Source organism: Trifolium pratense, linkage group LG4, assembly GCF_020283565.1.
Source record: "Trifolium pratense cultivar HEN17-A07 linkage group LG4, ARS_RC_1.1, whole genome shotgun sequence".
In the NCBI taxonomy this organism is placed as follows: Eukaryota; Viridiplantae; Streptophyta; class Magnoliopsida; order Fabales; family Fabaceae; genus Trifolium; species Trifolium pratense.
In genome coordinates this window covers 36,883,879-36,911,498 of record NC_060062.1, presented here as the reverse complement: position 1 = coordinate 36,911,498, position 27,620 = coordinate 36,883,879, and the positions used below count along the sequence as shown (strand labels likewise).

The window sequence follows — 27,620 nt, the reverse complement described above, 5'->3', positions numbered from 1 at the left end:
GATCAAGCAGTGCATTCAATTGATTCGGCTGACTTGTTGTTGGATTATGTGGAAAGAAAGAAATGCAAGTATTTTCAATAATCAGATGTCGAGGGCTCAATTATTGGACAAAGTTAAAATTACAATTTGGTGGTGGCTTAAAACTAAGAAACCGTGTTTTAATTATGATGTTAATATTCCTTAAAAAAAAACTATGATGTTAATATGTGGTTGACTCATCCGATGTTTTGTATTGGATTTGCACCTTAATTTGTTAATTGTTTTGTTTGTGGAGGTTTTGGTTGCCTGTGAACTCATGTATCGTTGTCATTTTAGGCACATTTTATGTTGTGCTAGAATGTTTTAGTTCGATTCTTTAGCTTTTTAATTTTTTTTTTGGACAAGTAGCTTAGTGACTTTAAATTTCACCTTAAATGTGAATAAATAGAGTGTCCGGAATTCCGAGATTTGAACTCCAACTCTTACCTATACAGTACAATATTCCTATCAATTGAGTTAAACTCACGGAATTTTATTTTTTTTACCATCTCGACCAATTTAGGATTAATAGTTGGTTGGGTAAAACAATTGGACGCGCCGTAAAATTTATAAAAGTCGGATGGTTTGACAAAATATTAGTTTATCATTAAACATTAGTCACACTGAAGAATGTACGTCCTTCAATTACTATTTGTTTTAAAGTTTTTATGAGTTGTATTTCAATGACTCACCAAGCAAAGAGTAAAGAACATAGGATAAGACCCATCAAATATCTGCAAATTATCTAATATAATATCTTCAACATTGATAATAAAAGTTGAACTTATACTATAAGTTGAATCTCTAAATGGACTAAACATCTTAGAAAAATAAAACAAACAAACAAACAAACACATATTGGTTGGTAAGAATGTTGGATATATATCCATATCAATATTTGGACAATAATACGAATACATAAAAATCGTAAATAGTGAGAGAGTGGTTGTTGAATATTAATGATCTCTTTGGTGGATGGTTTGCTAAGTAGGATAATTGTGTTATTTTCTTTTATTAATCATTTGATTTAGAAGCAGGTTGTGATGAAGGTATTGTAATCTTGATCTCTCAAACATCAAACTTATGATATATTTTAAAAATTCATTAACCAACCTAAAAACACACGAAATATACATGTCACTTTTAATTTAACTAGTCCAATCCTTATTAATGTTAAAATTTTTAGGAAGAGTTTGTCGTTAATTTAAATCCCATAAAACTCGAAAAAATAATTTCAATACAGAAAATATCCAATTTACACCAACATAAAAAACTCATTAACCATTTGAACTCAAATCTATATGTATATCATGAGTTGTACTAGTGTCGTCATCAATTTATTTATTAAAAAAATATAAAGTCCTTATGAATTTAGCTCAATTGATAGAGACATTGTACTATATGCAGGAGGTCGGGTTCGATCCCATAGACTTCACTTATTGGAAAATAGAAAAAAAAGGAAAAAAAGAGAGTGGTTGTTGAATATTCAGATATGGAAATGAGATGTGACATTAAACCACCATAAATAGAGCGCGGCACAAACACTTTCTCACTCATTTCTCACCTAACCTTCTCTTCTCTTCTCTTCCTCCGCATCTCGATTTTCATCTCTTCCGATCACAACCACCACCGCCACCATGGGATTCCAGAAAATCAAAGTCACCAATCCCATCGTTGAGATGGATGGTTCGTTTCTTAAACCTTCGATCTCATTGATCTATTCCTCGATTTCATCGATCTTTTCATTTTTCATTTTATTTTTTATTTTAATTTAGATTATAAGATTTATCATCGTGTCACTGTCTTATCGTGTTGATTTTATTCGACTACAAATTTTGTGGACCATTCTTTGTTTTGTTATTTTTGTTCAATTATTCGATATATGTTACGTTCAACTCAAAGCTTAATAATAGTAGATCGCTTTTTTGTCTCTTTTATTTTTTGTTTTCGTTTCGGGAACTCTAGATTTACTTCAAAGTAGCAAATATATGTGTAATTTTTTCGAAAAAGATGTTAAATTGTAAGAATATTATATATAAAATATAATGAGGGAGTTAGGTATTAATTGTAACAAAAATGGTGTTTGGAAGTGATGCCGGTGTAATTATCCCTAATACTCTTTTGAATGAGAAAATAGAATATACACCCATAGTGTAACATTATTTTACACTGTCATCCAATAGCCAAATCACCCCACTACATCCACTTTAATGGTGTATGACATGAAGAAATAGAGGATACCTATTGGACGTCAGTGTAAAATTAATTTAAAGTGACAGAGCATATCCATTAAACTCATTTTGAATATACAATTTATTAGGTGTGACTAAAATACTATACTTTTTTGTCCGCAAGTCTTAACTCAATTTACAAATGTCGATATTGCTAGTCTGGACACTTTCACCTGGGTTCAAACTTCAAACCTAGGTCATGTGTGATGTGTGTGTACTTCTGAACCCAAAAGACGAAGAATTGGATTATTCAATTTCTTTCGTATTCATTTCCTTGATGATTGTGTTTTTGCTTTTGGCTTTGTGCAATCTTTATCTTGCTTCTGACATTTTTTTTTGTATATTGTATTGCAGGAGATGAAATGACTCGAGTTATCTGGAAGTATATCAAGGATAAGGTGATTAATCAGTTTCTTGCTCTTATTGTGATCATTGCGATTTCATTTTTTTCTGGGTGAAAAGTGCTTTTAATAATGATGACTTTTTTTTTCATTGTTGGAATAGCTCATTTTTCCTTTCTTGGAGTTGGACATCAAGTACTTTGACCTAGGTCTTCCTTATCGTGATGAGACTGATGATAAAGTTACAGTTGAAAGTGCAGAAGCAACTCTCAAGTATGTTTTTTATACAGTATATGTTGATTGTTTGTTTTAGGCTTTTAGCTAATAGTACACGTAGAAATATGTAGTTCATTGATGTTTTAATTTTAATATTTGTTTCGATATGATACATGATATAGCATTGAACTAAAACGATTTACATGTTGATCCTGTGTAATTCGTATTATTGTTTTCTGATATTTATACTTGCACTGCTATGTAGGTATAATGTAGCAATCAAGTGTGCAACTATCACTCCAGGTATCATATTCATAGCTAAACCCTAACATATTATTTTCATTTTTACCTTCATGTGGACTTGTGTTAATACATATACATTTCATGAGTAAAAAATACGGGACATCCTATATTGCTGCATGATAATGTTCTACTTAACATTAGATCTTATACTTGTGTTACAATTCACAGATGAAGCTCGTGTCAAGGAGTTTGGCCTGAAGAGTATGTGGAGGAGTCCAAATGGGACAATTAGAAACATCCTGAATGGTAATTTATTTTCATTGATTATTGTAGTTTGTATACGAATAAATACTAGTTAGATTATATATTCTGGTTTGTCATCGGAAGCTAACAAGTTGTAGATGAGTAGATATATACTGGTTTCTTAATTGCGGTCTGAAAAATTTCAGGAACTGTCTTCAGAGAGCCAATCATTTGCAAAAATGTCCCTCGCCTTATTCCTGGTACTTGTTGAACTTTTTTTTCTTTCCGATTAGTCCTTTTCCTTGATGAATGGAGGTGTGTGAATATCTCAACATTGCCAGGTTGGACAAAGCCAATATGTATTGGAAGGCATGCTTTTGGTGATCAATATCGGGCCACCGACTCAGTAATTAAAGGACCTGGAAAGCTGAAGCTGGTCTTTGGTATGCTTCTTTATTTTGGACAGTTACACGAGACTGTATTACTATAGCATGTTATCGCTTCTCACAGACCTAATTTTCTGTATTAATTTATGTTGCCAACTGAAGATTAATCTTATGAATTCTTCTATTATTGTAGTTCCAGAAGGCCAAGGTGAGACCACCGACTTGGAGGTTTATAACTTCACCGGTGAAGGAGGTGTTGCACTGGCTATGTACAACACTGACGAGGTTGGATCTGCATCGTCTTTTATTAGTTTTTGTTGGATATATAATATTTCAATTTTAATGAAATCCACTGGTACTGAACTATCTATTATTTGGCATGTCATGTAGTCTATTCGTTCTTTTGCTGAGGCGTCTATGGCAGTTGCTTTAGAGAAAAAATGGCCACTTTATCTTAGCACCAAAAATACAATTCTTAAGAAATATGACGGAAGGTATGCTATTTATTACTCCCTCTGTCCCAAAACTTTAGTCCTTTTGGAGTTTGGCACGGAGATTAAGAAATGATAAGTAAAGTCATTTTGACCCTTATTTTAAAAAAGAGAAAATATATTTAATTAACGCTTTAACTTTATTAAGGATACAAATGGTAAAATATCATTAAATGTACATTGGTTTCTTAAAAGGACTAAAGTTTTGGGACAAAACTAAAAAGCTAAAAAGACTAAAGATTTGGGACGGAGGGAGTATTTGTTTCTTATTTACAGTATTTATTTTCGAAAACCTTTGCTATTTGATCCCCATATAATTAATTATATTCATTTATTGGTTATAGATTCAAGGACATCTTTCAAGAAGTTTATGAGGCAAGCTGGAAATCTAAGTACGAGGCTGCTGGTATATGGTGAGTGAATGGGTACTATTTATTTTATTTTATTGAGAAAAAAATTCTTCATATTAGAATATAAAAATAGTTATTGTATCATGATTAGTATCTTCTATATTTGTTATGCTTTTATGTATATTGAATGGCTATTATGTTGATAAGTCAACAATGACTCAACCCTCTTGTAATATATACCCTTAATGTATTACTGTATAATGAGAAGGCAAGGCCACAATTCTATTATTTTTTTTTTTGGAAACTATCTGCTGGTTTTCATTAAGGATGATGTTTGATTATAATAGAACTGTGGCCTTGCCTTCTCATTATACAGTAATTATACGGTAAGGGTATATATTACAAGAGTGTTGAGTCATTGTTGACTCATGAACATAATAGCTATTCAATATACATAAAAGCATAACAAATATAGAAGATACTAATCATGATACAATAACTATTTTTATATTCTAATTCTAATAATATGATATTGTTGTTTACTTTTATCTAATGAATTTGTAAGGTATGAGCATCGGCTCATTGATGATATGGTGGCATATGCACTCAAGAGTGAAGGAGGTTATGTATGGGCATGCAAAAACTATGATGGAGATGTCCAGAGTGATTTCTTAGCTCAAGGTTTGTTTTGACGTGCCTTTTATCAGTCACTTTCATTTTGCAATTTCAGATACATAGATATTTTTCCGCTTTAACTAATATCTATTCACACTTGTTCAGGTTTTGGATCATTGGGTTTGATGACATCTGTATTGGTAGGTGTCATTCTAAGTCCTTTAACATACTTTTTGTCAGCTGTTTATTTTTACCCACATTTATTGAAAATCCTCTATATATCTTTCAGTTTGCTACTGCTGTGCTTCGTTAAGAATAAATAAACTAAGTTCTTGTGAATGAATTATTATTTAAAACGAAGCTAATATAGACAATAGTCCTCTGCGATGGATCGTAAGGTTCCACTACCTGATTACACACTTAATTGGCCTTGAGGCATATTTAGTATTCTTGGTGTCTTCCTGCTGATTGGATTCTCATTAGGTGTCACTGTAAAACTGTTTTACATAGACCATGTACAGCCATTAAACTCGTTGAATTATGGTATGATTTCAGGTTTGCCCTGATGGAAAGACCATAGAAGCAGAAGCAGCCCATGGGACAGTTACCCGTCATTTCAGGGTTCACCAAAAAGGTGGAGAAACCAGCACAAATAGCATAGCATCTATCTTTGCTTGGACAAGAGGTCTAGCCCATAGGTAATTACTGTGTAAGAAATTCATGAATATAATATAATTGAGATACTGGGGAATTAAAATGCGTATATGTTGACAGGGCAAAACTGGATAACAATCCTACACTCTTGGAATTCACTGAAAAGCTAGAAGCAGCTTGTATTGGAGTAGTAGAGGCTGGGAAGATGACCAAGGATTTGGCACTTATTCTTCATGGTTCCAAGTACGATACTTATCAGTTATTCACCGGCGTTGTTACAACACCTAAAGCATTTTCTTTTCTACTAGACATGATTAAATTAACTCTTTTCTCTGTAATTCTTGCAACTAGGCTTTCAAGGGAGCATTATTTGAACACTGAGGAATTCATTGATGCTGTGGCAGCTGAGCTTAAAACTAAAATCTCTGCATAGATTTGTGATTTTAGGTAGGTGATTACACTGGTTCCATTCATATTTGAGCATATGAAAATAGATGTTTTTTGTGACACAAATGGCTATGAAAATACTATATACTGTAATTTATCCCCTTATACCTAAAGGGATTTTTTGTTTCTTTGTTCGGTGCTGTTGTCAGACAGGGGAAAAGTTACGAGATTGAAGGGATCAAATGCACTTTCAAAAGAAATAAGAAAGGGGAATGAAGTATTGGTCGTTGGCTAATTTTCCTTCCTTCATTTGTGTGATGGATGGGATAAGTGTTGGGTGCTTCCCCATATTGTTTGAACTGTTTTATCTGTTTGTAATGTTAAACTCATGCCTTAGAAGTTTAAATGGATTTTGCTATCTTTATGCTGATTTTACTTTGCATGTTTTACTCGTTATTCTACAAATAATATAACACCTACACAAAGAAAGAAAGAATTTCTTTCGACTCTTGCAGACTTTCCAAATCACAACATTGAATTACCAATCCAAACATTGAATTACCAACCAATATTCAGGAGTGTGAATATGGGGGCTGCTGCCTATAATATATTCAGATATGGCCTAATATTGCAGGCAGTAACTTTTTAGTTGAGTAAAAAGCTACTGCAATGACCCAATATTTTCCTCTAAGGGTCTGTTTGGAACATGGATTAGCATTATGCCATTCCTACAAGTGATTGCCCATCCAGGAAAAGTTTTTTAAAATTTTATTAAACTGACAAAATTACCCTCCTAACACATTTTCCTTTGCCTATACTCCTTGTCTGCCTCCTTGCTTGTGTATGTGCACTGCTTGCTCGTGTATGTCTATATCTGTTTCTTTTGATTACTGTCAGTAGCTTTTGTATGTGCCCCCACTTATTTCATATAGTTTTATAGGATTGTTTTGATATTCTACCAATCCTACTTATTTTTGCTATCGAGTAATTCGAGTGTTTGTCTACACATTTTGGATCCCATTTTCCTATACTTGTTTTATGATTGTGATGCAAACAAGGTTGGGCACTGTTTTGTCAACTTTATCTCTTATTGTACTAAATAATTACCATTTATGTTATCGAGTAAACCATCAAATTAGTCTGTCTCTATAATCCGTTCTTAAATTGGTCCTAGACTCTTTGGATATCTCCAATTAGTCCCTATCTCTGTCAAACTTTTCTCCCACACATAACAAATTTGATATCAAATGGCTAATCAACCATTTAGGAGGCATGTGGACACGTGTATAAGATGGGAATGTTTTCTTCTTTAGTAAATTTAAACAATACTATTACAAACAGCATATCTGACATTTATATCCATGAATCAAGCCAATTAGTACACAAATCCTATTTCATGCATTCTTTTTAGTTTTCATGTCATTCCAGTGTTCGAGCAACATAGTATTACTTTCAGTCAAAATTCTTGAAAAGAAATGGATGCTGCTGCAAGGAACCCAAGACTTACTGCAACTAAGAAAAACAAAAAGAACCATTATAATTTATAACCAACATGTGCGGTAAAAGAACCTTTTTGAATAATTGTTAATGAATAGTGTGTTGGATTCATACTGAGCATATCTCTATACATAGTATTCTACTCGGGTCTCTGTCACAAATAACAAAAAAGCATTCAAAATGTTGATGACTATATTAGCAACGAATTAACAAAACAAATCCAGAACATGAGGCCAGCCCTACTACCACTGTTTGTGGTTGCCTTGTATTGCAAACCAAGATCTCTTGGAGTCAACATATGGTTATTGTTTTTCTCCTCAGTGGAAGCATAAAGATCATGTGAATTCCCACATTTAACACAGTCAAGTGATTAGTGTTATTGTTTTAAAAAAAATGTGATTACTGTTCTATGAATTGTATAATTAGTTCGTAAAAGGTGTAGGAAGAACTATTTGGGTGTTTGTCAGAGGCAAATACACGTTTGTTCTTGGTGGCTATTCCAGCAGAATCGCCGATCGGAAACATCGGAGGTAATTGTGCCAGGAAGAAAAATAATTGCGTGGCCAATACACCTTATATCTACGGTGAAGTTGACGAATTCGTGATTGCTTCTGATTCGTATGGGCTTACCATTATTTTACCAAGTTGCGGATTTCACAAAGGCTACCATTGAGCCTGTGACTGACTGCCCAATCACGGGGGATTGGAAGAGAATTTATCCGATACAATACCATATGTTATATGGCGCTCGTAACAGTTTAATTATTTTGATACTGCGCACATGCAAATAAGCAAACATATTTTTTTTATTTCTTTAAGGGTCCGTTTGGTGCGCAGGATAGCATAGTGACAGGATATGATATAAAACAGGATAAAGATAGGATATGATAACAGCAGGATAACAGTTATACTCAGTTATCATATCCTATGTTTGGTGCACACAGGATAACAAACATGATAACTATTATATTTTGTTTTTAATACATACTTGCTCATAATAATATGATAAGATATATAACATATTTAATTGACAAAATTACTCTTGTAAAACAATTGTTATTTTTTTAAATTTATTTTGTAATACTTTGAATTTTATAAATTAAAAATATAAATAAGTAATCAAATAAATTTATATAATTTAAAATAAAAATCATGAGAAAGTAATCAAGTTTAATTTTTTATATGAATCATGATCAAATAAATAACTCAATAATATATACATGTTAGATAAGCCAAATAAATATATGATATATCTCATACGTAAATAATAAAACTACTATTGCAAAAGAATTATATTTAATTTTTTATAAAATTTAAATTAATATCCCTATTTGTCAATTTTTTGATAATCATTTTACTTTAAAATATTGTAATTTTAGTAAAATTTTGATTTTTTAGAATATATAAATTACAAAATTACCCTTGTGAGAAAATCACATATATATTTAAAAATTAATTATTTTATTATTTATATTTTATTAATTTTATTTTATGTATTTTAAAATATATTTTATAAAATAAATCAGTAAATTTGTTTTCTTCTTATCCTATCCTGCTGGTAACCCAGCTCAAATTCAGGATAAAAATTATAACTAGAGAGACAGGATAGGATAAGCTTCAGGATTAACTTATCATATCCTGCTGTATCACCAAACACTGGATTGCGGCAGGATATGATACAGTTATCCTATCATCTCTCTTATCCTGTGCACCAAACGGGCCCTAAAAGTTAATTTTTATAACTATACTTTTGATACCATCTTAATGTCTAAAATGGTACACATGATTATTTTATCTTATTTTTTGTACCAATTTTTTGACTTCTTTATCACACATGATTATTAAAATGTCGTTTTGTATGTCCATTTTCACAGATACACATGTATACTTGACGTAAATTACTCATTCATACCCAAAATTGCAATTACACCAAATGTTGGAGTGGTAAGCTCTCAACAAGCATGACCACATTTTAGTCATTCCTCGAAGGAAAAATTACATTAATAAGTTCCTTCATATATTCCTTCATTCACATTTTGTTTTATTGAAGAGGAATAATTCTTTTCCGGTAACAAAACTTTAATTTAGACACACACATAAAATATGTATTTTATAATAATTTTAAAAAATGTATATTATTTTTTTGTCAAAGAAAGTATTATATAATTATTTTTTCTTTCTTATATGTGTATTTAGATGGAATGTCTAAACATTATTCAAAAAAAAAAAAAGATGGAATGTCTAAACTATTATGACCACATAAAAATCACTCTTAAAACGATTAGTTATACATCAAAACATAATAAAAATGTATATAAAAATTACTGAAATGAAATTATTCTAGTATCGTCTTTGAGTTTTAATTTTAATATAAGTAATAGACATATACTGTATTTTTTTTATAAGAATAGACATATTTTACTCATGATACAAAAAATCATGAATATTTTATCATCTATATACTTAAATAATAATTATAATGCCCGCCATCCAACGGCCAACAAAGCCCTGCTTTCCAAACAAACCCCACAGATGTGTTAAATATGCTTGAATCTCATCCTCAAAAGCTAGCTCAAAGGGTGAGGTTGCCCTCACATATTTATACACTTCACATCCCGGGAACCTAAGCAATGTGGGATTTCAAACAATCACTAACAACACAATAATACATTCAACACTCACCCTCACGCCTAGCGTGGTCCTGGGTCAAATATCCACACTGCAGTCCTTAACCCGGCTTTGATACCATGTTTAATATGCTTTGATCTAATCCCCTAAAGCCAGCTCAAAAGGGTGAGGTTGCCCTCACATATTTATACACTTCATATCTCGGGAACCTAAGCAATATGAGACTTTCAAACAATCTCCAACAACACATCAATACATTCAACATGATGGACCAGCTTCATTGCAAGCTCTTGCTCCAACTGGCCCCTTAATTGGTGCATCCTCCTCTTTCTGGTGGAGTAGCTCGTGGATAGATAAGTGTTTATTTTTTTTCAGAGGAAGGGTCACACAATTTTGTAAAAAAAATTATAATATCCATAATATTAGAGGTGCAACTTTGACTTAATATTTTATGTAAAATAATTTTATCTTACACATTATCTTTCGCCTTGTAAAACAAAAGAAAACAATTTATACTTTAATTATTGGATATAGAAGAAGAAATTTGATTTATTATATTTGTTTTCTATTAAGTAGGAAAAATATCCAGACCAAAAATAAAAAGTAGGAAAAATATTGAAGAATATTTCAAATAAGAATATTGAAGTACATGCAGGGAATGAATCCATTACAATAAAATCAAATATTATTATACTGAGCTTCAATTTCCCTTTCTCCTCCCCTTATAGCTCTATTTAATCCTTATAATAATAACTTTATAAATTAAAATACATTCTCTATAAATTGATAATAACACCACCCTTATTAATTCTCATTTTTTTTCCCATCAAAAGTACTACTAGATATATAAAACACACAAGAAACATCAATCTCAAATGCCATCAGAGGAAGAAGAAAAAGGGCTATGACCAAATCCAAATGCTTTGATATGATCTTTAAGAGATCTCTTGTGTTTGAAATCAGAACCACAGATACAAAGCCAACGCTTACCACAGTTTTTCTCATGAGTTCTCCAATCACCTTTCACTGCCAAAGGCTTCCCACATTTTCGACACGTAAATGTCTTCGACCCGTGCTTTCTCTTGTAATGTGTTTGTAATGTTCTGAAATCCTTCAATGGCTTAGCTCTTGGATGTTCAATGTTGTTCTTACATCCCTTTGAACAACAATAGCATGGAAGGTCTAATAGCGGTCGCGGATGAGTTCTTCTCAACGAGTCTGGTCCTTTTCGATACTGCGAACCGTGTCCCCACATATGCATCTATCATCAAATTGAAAATATAATTAAGGTAAAAAAAAAACCTATGAGACCTCAAATTGCAGACTTAGACCTTTGTTCAAATAAACTTTGGCGATTACAATAGTATTTGACACACATTTGAATATAGCATGATATGTATTATATAAAAATCATTCATGTGCTTCTAGTCTAATATACTCTCAAAAGGGTGTGACAAAAAAGCAATATAAATGATTTATGAGCATCAATCTAAGAGCTTATATTTTATGTTAATTTGTTGACATGTGACGAAAATGTATTACATAGGATAAAGTACATTAACTACATGTCATACAAATTTAAAGATTAATTCTCAATAATCTAACGTGAAAAGCATGAAACTTAGATATTTATAGCTAAATGCTAAGAATTAGTTTGTAAAAAAATAAGAAAACTACTACACCTGAAGGTTGTTGTAACGATTGAAAGTTTTGTGGCAAATTGGACAAGAAAAATGACTGAATCCAATGAGAATTTGTTCTTGAGTTGGTATCCAATAATTGTTAGGAACATGATTTGGGACATTCACAAAACCATTTTCAATTGGTGATTCAATTGAATTGTCAGGAAGGCCTATGTGTAAGGCCACTGTGACGTCATCATCCTCAGCTTGATTATAACATGATTTGTGATTTTCATTTTGTTGTAAAGGTTGTTGTGATGTTGAACCTAGGAAGCTACTTAGCAATGGTAGAGGTTGAAGATCCATATCAATGTATAGAGAAGAAGAATAAAGTTAATTTGCATGTGAATGAGGCAGGGTATAATAGCTACATAATATACACTTCTATTTATAATAGGATCCGATCCTCACCAAATTCTTTTTTTAAGAGATTAATTTTTTTTTTTTATTTCATTTTTGGTTTTTACCGTCAGTATCCGGCCCACTGGACCGCCTAATATGGTTTTGAGGTTAGTTATGACATCAAGTGGTTCAAACTCCCTTCCGATAACAGTTGCGGGGGATCGACCACCGGACCAACTAACGATTGGTGTTAAGAGATTAATTTGGATTCACGTAGGTGTAAAACTTTTTAAGCTATTAAGTGATCAGGCTCCGATGGCTAATAAATTTTAATTTAGGAGGAATTGTTCAATAGAATTAGAATTCAAAACTGAAACAATTATCGATTATATTTTACTTACTTCTCGACTAAATAATGGGTCATTAGAAGCCTTATTTTTTTGTTGAAAACTCAGGGTTAAGAAGAAAAACACTGTCATTTTTTGTCTTAATATCCGATTTTTAGGGGAATTCAACTTTGGTAATTAATCCGGCATTTTGTCAAAAAATAAGTAAAGTCTGATAAAGGATTGTTCCAGTCAAGATTTGAATTTAGATTCTCTCGAACAATTTTTTACTTAATTAATCGGAGTTCAATCAATCACTTGAAATAAATCACTTGGTTAAATAATATATCGTTTATATGACTTTTATTTTTTTTTTACAAATCGTTTATATGACTTTTAAGATAGATCAATAAAATCATTTTTTTTTGGTCAAGAATTAAATCATTTTTTGAAATGCAAAACAATAAGTGCTATGCAATTAGTTAGATTTTATCAAAATTTGGAACTACAATAATGACCGGAGCAAGAATAGATAAATTGACATGTAATAGAAGATGGAAAAGTGGAGGAGTGAAAGAAATTGTGTGATAGGTGGCCAGAGAATATTACAGTTGAATGAAAAGGGCCTTTGTTACAACCTCATAAATTTCTCCCTTATGTCTACTTTGTACTTTCTCTATTTTAAGCTTAGATAAGAAAATACAATAAATTATGTGGACCATGAAAACCAAACTTAGAAAGTGTTGCATATAAGTGGATTTTAATTACATGGCAACAAATTTTTCACATTTGAATTTGTCAGATACATTTCAAATTCACCTCTTATTTTCAGAACTAGGTTTGACACTCAACATATAGACTTTATGGTGATTTTAATTTCCACTGCATAAAATTCTGACTCATGAGGATGACTGTTAAATCATTTCATATCTGCAATATTTGTAATTTTGTATACCTCTCAACATGTTATAAATTTGAATGAGGGGAAGAAAGAGATTTTGGATTAATGGAGGTTAAATCTTTATACCAAAAATTGTTACAAGCATAATTACATGGCATAAAATAGTAGACATCAGAATTATTATTTTTTGTCGAACATAACCAAATTACAATTGTTTCTTAATCTTGAAAATGACTTTTCTCAACCACAATATTTTAGTGACTCAATTACAATTTAAGTAAATCAACAAAATTAGTAGTGCAATAACACACACTATATATAGTAGTACTATATAATCTTGATAAATTGTGGGGACAACTAGGCCTTAACTCAGGAAATATGTAAATATTGAACTAAGTAAAACAATAATAAGGGAGTCTTAGTTTATCACTAATTTCCTAAGAAATGTGGTAAAGAATTCCACCATGTAAGATCTACAATGGGATGGGTATGATTAACTAACCAATCCGCGCAAGTATTACCCTCTCTATAAATATGAGAGATAACAAAGTTTAAACCTAACAATAAACAATAAACAATTGTTCCATCTATTTCTTAAATCCCAAGGCACAACTTTATGATTGGCAAAGACACAAAGCGCAGTAATTTCTCCATGAATAACCGAGGCACTAGAAAGTTTTAGTGCAAAACAACTTTTAAAAGTAGCCAAATGATCTTTGAACGGTCTGCCACATGCACCAGAGGTACACTATAAGAAAACCTCAATTGACGGATTTTAACCTCAATAAGTTACTACCGGAAAATATCATCAATAACCAAGACCAAACCGTCAGAAAATGGAACAACTCTTAGTGGCAGAATTCAACCGTCAATAAGTGGTGGAAAAAAAAATAGTGGCAGAATTATTTCGCCAATAAATTGTCTTTAAACTTAAATTATTTTTTTTGTTTACAATGAGCTGAGAATCGAACACAGAACCCTATAACATACTACCAAAATCCCTCACCACTAGACCAAACCTAGTGACTTTAAACTTTAAAAATTTAATTGTTACACTTAGTGGCGAAAATTTGATAAAATAGCTTAGTACCGATGACTTGTGCTTATTATAGTTTCCCAAATCAAAGGATAACGTTAAAGTTCATGGGCTTGGATGTAAATGTTTAACCTTAGAAGCAGAAACACCCTATGGGAAGAACACCTTGGACACAACTTTATTGATTGTCAAAGGTGCCATCTATGATATTTATGCTGAATTTGTTGATGATTGCTTAATATTTGATTGTCATATATTGCTACAAGTAGTTCATTCATTAGACATAGTGGTCTGTATTTGTTGACGTGTTGCGTACCAATGTTTGAAAATTTTTGTTCCTTGAGGCCTCTTTTGTTAATTATCTTTGTTCTAGCTTAAAGATAACGTCAGATTATCACATAATCTGGCATATATTTAATCAAACTTATTTTGATAAACAAAATTAATAGAAGTATATACTTGAAAATAATATTCACTCTTTGATTACCATTATACAGTGTAACGGCTTCTTGTGTATAAAGGATTGCTCTAGAGGAACAATGTTCAATACTCAAAGAGTGAAGCTTAAGGCCTTGCTCCCAACATTTCTTCGAAATCATTAATGGGTCACTCTCTTTAAGTTTCTTATTGGATTTAGTCTGCAACGTTGGAGTCATTCTTAGTCTTATTCACGATGAATTTCACTTTTTCTTCACCAAGGTCAAAGATTATAGTACTGTTTCTCATATTCATGATAGCATCTGCAGTGTTAAAAAAAATTGATGCTTCTTAGAGTGACCCATCAATGTTGCGGGTGGATCCAATTTCGAATGAAAAAAAAATAAAATAAAAAAACTCTAGGAACAAAAGGGTTTGCAATTTGCATAATAACTTGATAAACCCCTCTCCTGAAAATGGCACCAAAACCTTTCAACTTTCCCGCCAAACGTACAACCGCCATTTTCCTTCTAACCGCAACCACAGCCGCCGCCGCCGCAGCTACTGCCAACTCCGACAACCTCTCCGCCGACAAAATCAGAGCTCAAATCCATGGAATCGTTCGCACCACTCGCGCCATCTCCACGGTATCAATTCTTCTAATTTTATTCCTCTTTCAACTCATCGCGATGTTCGATTTCGCTTATTCCTCTTTCGATTTTCAATCTTTCAGGTTGCTTCTACTGTCGTCGATTACGAATTCTCGCTCCGCGGCCTACAAAAGCATTCCGATCAGTATCATCAGACGATTTCGCAGGTAAACGTCATCTCTTGAATTCAATTGGCGTTGGAATAGCTTCAATTTTAAGCTGAAATGATGATGATTTTTTTTGGGGATTAGGTTCATCAACGTTCTGCGGAGAGGTTTCTAAAGTTATGTGAAGCTAACAAAGGGTTTTATGTGAAAGCTGGACAATTCATTGCTTCACAGAAAGTGCTTCCGAGAGAGTACTCTTCAACTTTGTCTTCGTTACAGGACCAGGTGTGGTCTCAATGTATCTATTGAATTTCAATTTTCTTGTTATTTTTAGTTGGTTATCTTGCTAATTGGAACATTTTGATGATTTAGGTTTCTCCTCTTCCTTTTAAAGTCATTGAGAAAGTGTTGAAGGATAATCTCGGACCGGATTTCTCTGAGAAGTAAGTTGCACTCACTAACTGAATTTTGATTTTATGAATGGTCTTTCTTTCCTTGTTAGAAAAGGAATAAGAGTAAAATCTGCATAGACTCATTATGCTATTGTCATACGATAGTCCAAGTAAGCTCTTTCAGATGCCCCTAAAAAGGGTCAAGTTGGCAGTTTGAAGTGCATGAATAGTTTTAAATTTATAATTTGTTTCGTCATGGAAGAGTTCTTTGATGTTAACGTGTGAACAATGCATTAGCAAATTTTATTAGCAAATTTTATAGCTTGAATTGGACTCGCCTTTGTGACTACTGGTAGTAATAAAGTTTTGGGTTGGACCTAGCTCAACCCTACAAAACTAGCATGTAAGGTGATAATTGTTTCTACTTATAAAGTCATGTTCAGACCATCTCACATCCGATGTGAGACTCTTAACGCACCCCTCACGCCCAGCACTATTGGGCTTGATGCATGGATATAATAAATGGTGGGTGGTTTGATAGCGAAAACCTCATACACTTTGATACCATCTTAAAATTTTGGGTTGGGACTAAGTTAACCCTACAAAACCGGCTTGTAAGGCGAGGATTGCCTCTACTTATAAAGTCGAGGCATCTCACATATGATGTGGGACTCTTAACAGATACACCACCCACACCTCTTATATCACCATGTTCACTTATTCTTATTCCTAGAAGTTAACAATTTAAACTTTACCAGTTCTTGTTTTTTACATTACTATTCGTAATTCTGTGAATTCCACTATTTCAGGTTTTTGTCCATTGATGAACGACCTATAGGCGCTGCATCTATTGCTCAAGTGCACTATGCAGTACTAAAAAGTGGTCAAGAAGTAGCAATCAAGGTTTGTGTATGGATGTCAAGACTTTACAAAATTCCTGATGGCTGTCATTATGTACAATACTTTTCTGAAAATGGCTACCAATTTTTTGAACTTGAAGTTCAATTTTTATATCTCCGGCACATTTCACATGACTGTGAGGTTTGAGATAGGAAGACTATTTCTTATCGTTTGGTACTTTGGGTTGATGGGATTTGGTAACATGAAGTAGTTAGGTATGTTATTCTGAATTGTAGTTGATTTTAGTTCGAGCTTTTAAAGTTGTTATAGTAAATATCCTTGTCATTTCAAAAGCCTTGTACCTGTCTAAACATTTTCATTTGTTATCTTTGTACTTTTGTTGATTTTACAGGCATTCTGTAGTATTGTTTTAAATGTTTTTATCCCTGTTCCTGATTTGTTTAGCCAATTAGCTTTTTTGGATCATATCAACTACTTGTTTTTGCATCCCTCTCATTGTGGATGGAAATGTCTAATCTGTTGGTTTAGTAATATGGTTTATTTATTTAATCTCCAATTGGACCACGTTTATGTGCAATAACAATATCAAAATAAGATTAGCTATTTGAGTGTAAACTTAGATATAAATGATTTGCAGGGTGCACGGTTGCATGTACTGACTTGTTATGGATTGCATTTGAAATATGATGATGTTATAGCTATTCCTTCAATTAGTGGAATTTATTATTTCTGATAATCATGCTAACCAGAAGATATTGTTGTTTTTCTGATCATATGTGGAATTCGGGTAGAGCATAGTATCACATGGACTGCAAAATGCTAAAAAGATCTGTACTTCTGTCATTATTAGGTAAGTTAACTAGTCTTTCATTTTCTTCCATGTGATACTTTTTGTATCACAAAATTGAATTGAGGTGATGTATATTTGGAAAACCACTTCTTTAATTGTAAAATCATTTTCTTACCTGTAAATTAGGTGCAATATCCTTGGATAGAGCAGCAGATGCATTTTGATACAAGAACAATGTATTTCCTATCAAAAACTATTGCTTGGGTATGCTTTGACTCTTTACAACTCTTATTTTATGAAAGATATTAAAGAATTTCTGCTGTGATTATTTATTGTACGTAGAGTTTTCTAGGCATCTTGACTATTGGATGGTCATTATGTAATACTGATTGTTGATAGCAAAAAGGATGAGAGGGAAATGCACATGATTTAGAAACTAAAATAAAATTGATTAATGTAACGCTATCTAAGAGCCGAATTATCTATGACTATAAGATTACTGTTCCAGTGACATTTAATTTTTTTTTTTATGAAGAAGCTAAATTAGCCCACCCAAATTGGCACATGAGAGAATCGAACTTGATACCTTAAGGAGGAGCACACTCCCAGGTCCCAAGCCAATACCACCAGACCAACCCAAGTGGGTTTCTAGTGACATTTAATTATTTGGCAATGAACTAATTATAGGACTAATGAGAGTCTCTCTTTTGTAATTGAGGGTGATACCGAAGTTCTGTTGAAGTTATAGAGTAAAATGAATAAAAGGGAAGAGAAAGAATGAAGTCCTTGAATTATGATTGTTGTTTGTTGTTTGTTATGATGATACAAGAGACTTAGAACCAAGCTTTAATCATACTAATTCTGATCAAATATGGAAACAAATTATGAATTATGATAATTAACTCAAAATATGCAAACTAATCCTAAGGCTATGTTTGGGAGTTGGATTTTGGATGGTATGGGAGGGGGGAACGTATTTTTCATTTTTAAATTAAAGAAATTATAAAATGTTTCTAAAATAGATTAAAATGGTGATTGAAATGTTATATGATCATCTTCCACATAATTCCTTCAATTTTTTAAAAATCTCAAGCATATATAGACTAAGCCCTCCAAAACCTTCACCTCAAAAACCCTTCAAAACATACCCTAAGATAATTTTCATATTATCTAACACTTCTTCTCAAGTTAAAGCTTCTAGAGCTCAGAGCTAGCACATACAGAGTATCCCCCTTGCCACAAAGCCTTATGCTCACCAAATTGTCATTTATCAAAATCACATCTATCAAAAACTCTCCTACAGACATGCTAAATAGGAAACAGTAAAATCAAAGATAGAATTTCAAGAGAATGAACTAGAAGAAAACCAATAGTTGTACTATTCAATATTCAAGGAATATCTACAAATCTACAATGACTTCCAGAGCTTAGATCTCCCACAGAGAGAACAAACCCCTGTCCACACAGCCTCACACCCACCAAATACGCCTTCTTTATAGATTTTCAAAAAGCTCTGGAAGTTTGCAGAGAGAGATGGAGAATTTCAGGAATACGATGATTCAAGAGAAAGTTAAGGTTTTTTCATTGATTCTGTTGAGTGTTCAGTACAAGTTTACAAAGTGACAGCTGAGATAGCTACCTAGCTGACTAGGAAACAGAAATAACTGACAGGATAACTGATTGTGCTATTGGCCACATTCTCTCTCCTCTGATAAACTTCCTACAATCTCACTAATATAACTTACTATCCCACCAACTTGCCATCTGTACCTCGTTTCTTTCTCCTAGCATAAGTTTTTCATATTTTAGGTCTCTCAACCAGTCAACCCCCTAACTCAACTGCATTATGAATTCTATCAAAAGCGTACGGAGCACTTCAGATTTTCTTGAAAAGGGACGATTTTCATGAATTTTATGTCTAATTACTGGTTGAAGTTGATCTACATGCTGTTTGTATTCTCTTCTGTTCTGTTATGTTTTATACTCTTTAGTTGCCGTTGTTTCTTTATATTAAGACTCCTCCCTTTGGCTGCAGCTATACCCTCAATATAGGTTTGAGTGGCTACCATTAGCGTTTGCCAAAACTGTGTCTTCAGAACTAGGTTAGTAAGAATGCTTTGTAATTATAGCTGGCTGGTACTCCCTATCTGAAATGCACTCTATAATTCCGTTATCACATTTTGCTGTTTGTTTTGCATTATGGCATATTGCCTGATTAGCTGCGATCATAGTGTATAATTAGAACTCCCAGAAAATTGTGCTATATGTTCATGTTCCAGTCATTGAATATTGTTTAGTATTTAAAGTTTTAAGTATGAATGTAATTATGGTTCAAAAAAAAAAAGTATGAATGTAATTAAGGATAAGTAGTCTAAAATTAATTAATCAACTAAACATATTCAGTTTATTTTTTTCTTTGGTAAAAATTATTTTAATTTAGTTAGAAAGGAATTCTGAGATATGTTCCCTGACTACTTCCTTGCAGATTTTGTTCAGGAGGCAAGGAATTCTGAGAGAGCAGCCAAAAATTTCAGAAACAACAAAATGGTCAGAATTCCTGATGTATTCTGGGTATGATTACCGAGTGCAATTTTATTTATCCTATTTCCTATCCACATATACTACCTCTGTCCCTAAATAATAAATATAGGATTTTGATAAATTTTCTTGTCCCTTTTTATCGGATTCCCTTCAAATATTCAACTATATTAATTATTTCTTTACCAAAATAACCCTAATTATTTTACATTATTCTTGTAACCAATAAATACTATAAAGGATAAACTTGAAAAAAATAGTATCAATTGTTAACAAATTGAATACTAAAAGTTTTTTAAATTTTTGTGGTTTTGTCAATGATGTCTTATATTTAGAGGCGGATGTAGTGATATTTATTATACTGCTTAATGCTTATCAGCTTCTCATCGTACTAATGCATGCAGGAGTTGACAACTAGGCAAGTCCTAACAATGCAATTTTATACAGGACACAAGGTATGATGGATCTATATAGGTGACTATTTCTAGAAAAGACTGTCACTATAGTAGTTCTAAGACAGGACATCTAATATATCTGCAGCTACTCTAATACCTCTAAATTTCACATGATAAATTGTTCAGCATTAGACACCAAGGGTTATTTTGTTTTCCTTATGCTCTTGCCAAGTTCAATCTATTACCATATATACTTTCGACTATCCTCATTTGATTAATGACATAAACTCTCTTAAAAATTGTCAAGATCCTAAGATGAATGTTTTGTTCATCTTATACGAAACATTAAATTCTAATTCAGTTCTATCCAATTTTTGTATCATATTCTGCTGATTTACAAAGGTGAACCTTGGTGCAACGGTTGAAATCTATGTTGCCCGGGTGCGGGTACGGTACCGGTATCCGATACCGGTACCGGTACGGGGTACATTATTTTTAGAAAAACTAAGGTATGGGTACGTCCCTATAATTTTTTAAAAAAATATAATTATATATATTAAATAATATAGTTATATTGTTAAAACAAATAATTAAACATAAAAAATATCACAACACACTTTAAATGTAATTTAAATTGTTCGAAACATCAAAATATGAAATTAAAAACCAATTAGCTCAAAAAGAGTCAATTATTTCCCTCTTCATCATCACTAAAAAGAGTGACCTCTAGTTAGGTTCACCGCGAGAAAGACTAGCAATTTCAAGAATATCAACTATATGTTAAATAAATCTCATTCATCTCTACGAATATCCCACATTTTTGTTGCACTTTCATTATAAGTATTAATATTTCTCTTTCTTGAGAGAAGACGAAGATTGGTATGAATAAAAACTAGATCTTCATCTCTCTTTGAATTTAGTCTATTCCTTTTCAACGAATGAGTGAATAATTCCGACGGCTACTTTGTTATTGTTTTTTTAGCAATAATTGCTACTTTATATTATAAACAAATAAAAAACGTAAATCTTCCTATAAAAAAAACTAATAATAAAAGAAAAAGGAGAAAAAAAATCGTGTTTTTTTGAATTGGTGTACCACGCGAGTACCACAGGTGTACCACGCGTGTACCCGTTGCAAAAAAAATAAAAAAAATTAGGTACGGCGTCGGTGCGTACCGGGAGAGTACCATACGCGTACCGGTACCCGGTACGTACCCGATACCGGTACTCGGTCTAAAATGGAGTACCCATGCAACATTGGTTGAAATTGTTGCCATGTGAATAATTCACCAGTTTCTTTTGAGTCTAAAATTTGTATAACGTTGTATTAAAAGGATGAATTTGTATAATGCCGCAAAATAAAGGCTAAAATGAATATTTTTTAAGATAAATGACCAGAATGAACTTTGAAGTAAAAGATAAAGGACCAAAGACATATTTTGCCCATTATTTTATATGCAAAGATTACAAAGATAATAAATATCAAATGCACTTTAAAGAGAGTAATTAAGCTATAACTATTTTCTAAGCTGCACTGAACCTATTCTACATACTATTCAAAGAATTTACATTGAAAAGTGGAACACTAATGTGGTTCTTTTTCGAACGATATATGTTATATATAATCATATTGTACACACATATCACCCAGTGTGCATGTGTGCGAGTTTGTACAAAGAAGGGTCATCATGATTCAAATGATAATTTTTTCCCTTGAGAGTAAAAAAGAATGAAAGCCAGTATGGAAGATGTGAATATTGAGATCTAGATCAATTTTATTGACATGTGAACTTGACTGCATATTGAGGTAAACACGCTTATCTTCTGAAATATCAGAATCATTACTCTTTCTGACTGTAGTGGGGTTTTTTTATTTTTTATTTCATGCGAGAAGAAACAAAACTCTATTATTCAAGTTGTATGGCATTCAGCTCAGATATCGCAAACTTGTGCATATCTCAGTAAAATGTTTGTGGAGTATATAAACAAGTGAAAAACCTCTAAATTTTCTGATTTTTACTCAACAAAGTCAGTTTCACATGGTCCATTTCATGTTATTATGTTACTCCGGTGTGCTTGCTATAATGTTGCTATTCTAGCTGTGCTTTGCTTTAGGTTTCTGTATATTACATTATATTAATAGGATGCTTACTAAATTTCAGATTGATGACTTGGATTTTCTGAATGAGATTGGAGTTGATCCAGAAAAGGTTAACTTGTCACAGCTTTGGTGAACTCACGTGAATTGTATTTTACGTTCTTTATGTTGGCTGTAATTGTCTCTTTTGTTAGAATATTAGCAATTTAACTGATGGATTCTAAACTTGTTACTGAAGGTAGCAAAATCACTGATTGAGCTATTTGCTGAAATGATATTTGTGCACGGTTACATACATGGTGATCCACATCCTGGTAATGTACTAGTTTCTCCTGAAGGTCATAATGGTTTCTCTTTGGGTACGTACTTGCTTATTTGAGATTAGTTTTTTTCTAATTGGACTCTAATTGAAACTTAAAAGAATGGAAAAGTTGAACTTTGACGCACCCCTGACCCCTCTCTTTGGAACCATTTTGCAGTTCTTCTAGATCATGCAGTCTACAGGGAATTGGATGAAGAATTTAGAGAAGACTTTTGTCAGTTATGGGAGGCTTTGATTCTCAAGGACTCAAAGAAAACAATGTGGCTTGGTGAGCGATTTGGTGCTGGGAAGTATTCTCGATACTTACCCATCATTTTCACCGGAACAACTATCGAAAGGTTCCTTCTTAACCTTTAGTTTATTGATGCATAAAATGCTTCTAGTTTACATTTTGAGGACATTTCATTTTGGATATTGTACTTCTTTATTGTGTTGTTTTCATCTGTTGGCGCATGACAATTGCAACTATATATCACACTCCACTCGAATTGGTGTATCTTTCTATGTATTATATTGGTTTTATACATCAATGTTATCAAATCGCATTCTAATTGTGAATCGGAAGACCTATTTGTCAAATCTTGAATTGTATCCCGTCATGAATAGTAAGATATAATTATTAATATCACAAGAGGAGAGAAAACTTATTTACATTTTTAATTGGTAAATTAAATGGGGCATTTTTGTAAAGAAATCATTGATGCATGCGGAATTTTGTAGAGGTTCTTATAAGTAGGGATATGGATTGGTTGCATTCACTTTCACCATGCAGTCATGCATTCACACCATATAATGGTCCAACTTATGTTGTATCTTGTATTAGCACGTATGTTAAAGTTCTCTTTCTATAGTATATTCTGCCAGGTGGCAGCTTGTAATAGGAGATTAGTTTATCTTTGAGTTAGTTACAGGGATGTAGGATAACACACCATATGGGTGTAGGATAACAAGTGTATATGCTAGGTGGCAGCTTGTATAGGAGATTAGTTTATCTCTGAGTTAGTTACAGTGTTAGATATTTATACACTTGATAATAGGGGAAATTCCAGAATCTATAATAACTTACAAATATTCAATTTCTTAACTTTTCTCACAATGCTTTAACAAGAAAACTCTTAAAGAATCTCTCAAACATGCAAAGCTTAATCTTCAATTTCTTCATAAGGGTTTACAAACATTGCAGGTTTTGGACTTGTCAAATGGATTGTTGAATGAAACATTAAATCGAGAAAGGGTTTTGTTGAATTTGGAGAGAAATGTTTTCTGGAAGTGGAAAGTGGTGTGGGTGGAGAGAGAGTGAGAGAGTAATTATGTGTGGATGGACATATCATCTATGCACCTTATTTAATCAATGATTCAAATTGATGAGTCCAAGTTGGACCAATACAAGTTTAGGTCCAGGATATACGGACCCCTAAACTAATTGTCCCAAGACCAATTTCAATTGGTTCACCCTATTCCTCTGATGTCAAATGATCTTCCTCTACTTCTCCAACTATCTTTTCATTTTCACTTGCATACCCTATTATGATAGATTTTCCCTTATTAGCCTGGCATTTAAGAGTGGGAGCAAACCTAGGGACTGTTTTTCCATGTCACCTGGGCTCTTTGGAGGAAAGTGTTTTGGCAGTTTTTCCTCCTATTTGTAGCACAACCCTGAAGCATCAATTGCTCAACCGGGTTGCATGACCTGATCCAAACCAGACCGCTGTGTGCAATCTGCGAGGTCAGAATCGGATGATTGGAGCTCATCTGATACATGTGTGATTCGCTGGAGCAAAATCCTAGAACATGTTTATTTGTTGTTGTCCATGATTGAATGTTTTGCCTCTCTTTGGTTCCTTGCCTATGATTTATTGCTGGAAACTCCTTGACAGATATATGCAGAAGGATGAAAAAAAAATTTAAATAAAAAAACGCTAGAAGGAGGGGTTGAACCTCCGACCTTGTGGTTAACAGCCACACGCTCTAACCAACTGAGCTATTCCAGCTTCTTATGAAAAAAGTTTGTTGTGTTGATGAACTTGTTACATTTTTGTTGTCTTTTGTTTGCATACTGTTATTTTTGGAATGGCATCTCATTCTCTTTTGTGAACTTTGCTCGTAATATTATTTTCTAGCTTAAAAAAATTATGATTTAACTTTTTTCTTGTGAGTTGCAGCAAATATTCTTCTGGAATGTCGATCAAGGAAAAAGAGACTATGAAACATGAATTGAAATCTCTGATGTTTGAGGACTTGTTTTCATTCATGGAGTCTATGCCGCCAGATTTTATTGCTATATTGCATGTAGAGTAAGAAAAAGTGTTTATGCTCGTTCTATTGGATGCTAAAATTTTATGTTACTTGATCTCCCTGATATATCTTTCTTCATTCTAGTGCACTCCTGAGGTCTATCATTAGAAAGATGGATGTCTCACGGCTCATCAGATTGCTAACGTACACCAAATATGCAGTATATGGTCGTCTCTGTTCAAAATTGGATGGTGAACTGTGTAAAATGCCAGGTACAAATGTTTGTAAGTTACCTTGTAATTTCTTTAGTCTACATAAAAACTTGCCTTGATAGTCATGGCCTTGCAGAATGAGTTATTCATCTTTATCTTTCTTTTCATGCTTCCAGATTTTGCTGTGAAAGCTGTTTTCTTAAGTTTCATATCAACATTAAGATATTTTCACATCCTAATCAAGGTCCTTATTGGTGAGAACTCTTCTTACTTATCATTTGATATATAAATATCACCTCAAGTTTGAACTAACTACTATCGTTTTTCTCCCTTACCAGGGGCTATATTTGATAGTACCCCTTGGCGGCAGAAAGTGAAGAATATACAAAATTACTTGAATTGCAAGATTGGTAGTAGTGATTTCTGGGGCCTTCTGGTCCACTCTGCATTTCTTCTTTTTTGTATGCGTCCTAATGCTTCGTTTTGAGCATTGAATTCTATGTCTAGTGACGAGCTCCATCCCGATGCAGCTCGCAATCTGTAAATTGTAAAAAAATGGAGGTCCATCTTGCTGCTTCCTTCTAACAGGAGTGTTATACTTATATTACCTTTCCAATTACATATTTTCTGTCAAATGTCAAAGACTGCGTAAAATAACAAATAATATAATTAAAAATTCTCATACTGAATGATAAAAGTTACATATTTTTAGTGCCGAAGTTACATACCGAATCTTCTAGCATTGGATTTTTATTTTATTATTTAGAGTGCCTTCCATATTATTGTGGTATGAGATAGTTACTGCAATTTTATTATTTAGATAGTTACTGAAAATTCCCTTGCAACCAAAACTACTCAAATAATTGGTCCTTTGTTTTATTTTTTTTTTCCATTGAATTTTTTTATTACTATGATATAGGTATAAAGTTTCCACCAACATTTTTAAAAGCTTAAAGGACCTCTAGACGCATTTTGCCGTACATTTTTATTCTCAGCTTATTTTAAAAGCTTAGTTTGTTCTTAAATTTTAAAATCAGTCAATTTGGTCTTTTAACTTAAATTTAATCTCTTAACTTGGAAATTGGTCAATATAATCTCTAATTATCTCTTAACTTGAAAATTGGTCAATTTAATCTCTTAAATTATTGAAGTTGAAGCAACTTGACCATTTAATAGATAATGTGATAGTATATTTTAGTATATTTTCTTAAGTATACGGACTAAATTGATCGGTTTTTTTTGACAATAAATTGATCGGTTTTAAAGTCAAAGACATTGCATTAACTTACCTAAGTTATGAAATTAGGATCCGTTTGGATTAGCTTATTTTTAAGTTTATGCAATATGAATTAAGTTTTATGTTATTTTATAAGTTCACATTACTGAAAATTGTATTTTTATAAACTATTTTACCATAAACTACCTTGACAAACTTATAATAATACGTAAAAATTGCATAAATTGTTTGCATAAGTTTATAAATAAGCTAATCCAAATTAGGGATGACAAAAAAACCCAAACCCGAGAGACCCACCCGAAACCAAACCCAAGTCAACGGGCGAAATCCGATTTGACTGGGTTTGAGTTTGGGTTCGGGTGACACCCGATAATATGGGTGTGAGTTTGGTATCAGTCAAACCCACACCCAAAACCCATACACCCACCGAAATATTTTATAATTATCTAATTACCCCCCATAGTTTCCCTCAATTTCCTTGGAAGAACTTAATTTTAGTTGTAATTTAATTTCTTGAAAGTCTATGTTGTAATTTCTTGAAAGTCTATGTTTGAATTTTCTTGGAAGACCTTAATTTTAGTTGTAATTTAATTCAAAGTCTATGTTGGAATTTAATTTCTTAAATTTGCAAATTATTTTCAAATGTGATGCGGGTTTGAGTTTGGGTGGAAAAAACCCGAACCCAATGGGTGTGGACATGAGTGTTGTTTTGCCACCCGAACAGCCTTTGGGTTTGAGTTTGGGTTTGGATGTTGATTTCGAGTGTGGGTTTGGTAAGT

The 27,620-nt window shown here is 32.7% G+C and overlaps 3 protein-coding genes and 1 non-coding gene across 5 annotated transcripts; 2 read left to right on the top strand and 2 right to left on the bottom strand.

The window, feature by feature from the left end:
- The first annotated feature begins 1,450 nt into the window (after positions 1-1,450).
- On the top strand, positions 1,451-6,605 carry LOC123920782 (isocitrate dehydrogenase [NADP], chloroplastic). The gene is made up of 16 exons (XM_045973098.1): positions 1,451-1,704; positions 2,604-2,647; positions 2,754-2,863; positions 3,072-3,109; positions 3,278-3,355; positions 3,499-3,552; positions 3,634-3,735; positions 3,872-3,963; positions 4,069-4,172; positions 4,514-4,582; positions 5,085-5,200; positions 5,300-5,334; positions 5,690-5,832; positions 5,909-6,031; positions 6,140-6,235; positions 6,385-6,605. The coding sequence occupies exons 1-15, from the start codon at positions 1,656-1,658 to the stop codon at positions 6,219-6,221; spliced, it is 1,239 nt and encodes a 412-aa protein (XP_045829054.1). The 5' UTR covers positions 1,451-1,655; the 3' UTR covers positions 6,222-6,235; positions 6,385-6,605.
- A 4,566-nt stretch (positions 6,606-11,171) lies between these two features.
- On the bottom strand, positions 11,172-12,312 carry LOC123922603 (protein TRANSPARENT TESTA 1-like; the record flags this gene model as incomplete). Its single annotated transcript, XM_045975301.1, has 2 exons — positions 11,172-11,561; positions 11,983-12,312. Coding segments are annotated over 2 exons (720 nt in total), but the record flags the coding sequence as incomplete, so codon positions are not given.
- A 3,021-nt stretch (positions 12,313-15,333) lies between these two features.
- On the top strand, positions 15,334-26,323 carry LOC123920780 (aarF domain-containing protein kinase 1). Of its 2 annotated transcripts, none has more exons than XM_045973096.1 (16): positions 15,334-15,651; positions 15,738-15,821; positions 15,906-16,046; positions 16,134-16,204; positions 16,963-17,056; positions 17,991-18,068; positions 19,840-19,906; positions 20,290-20,375; positions 20,747-20,797; positions 22,900-22,947; positions 23,074-23,194; positions 23,315-23,495; positions 25,320-25,451; positions 25,537-25,664; positions 25,781-25,858; positions 25,943-26,323. In XM_045973096.1, the coding sequence occupies exons 1-16, from the start codon at positions 15,481-15,483 to the stop codon at positions 26,089-26,091; spliced, it is 1,680 nt and encodes a 559-aa protein (XP_045829052.1). In that variant the 5' UTR covers positions 15,334-15,480; the 3' UTR covers positions 26,092-26,323. The 2 variants fall into 2 exon arrangements, with proteins under 2 accessions (XP_045829052.1, XP_045829053.1); XM_045973097.1 differs by having other exon boundaries at positions 15,466-15,651; positions 20,290-20,351.
- Positions 25,075-25,148, bottom strand: TRNAN-GUU. The gene has a single exon. It is a non-coding gene; the product is annotated as a tRNA-Asn (tRNA).
- Positions 26,324-27,620: the final 1,297 nt, after the last annotated feature.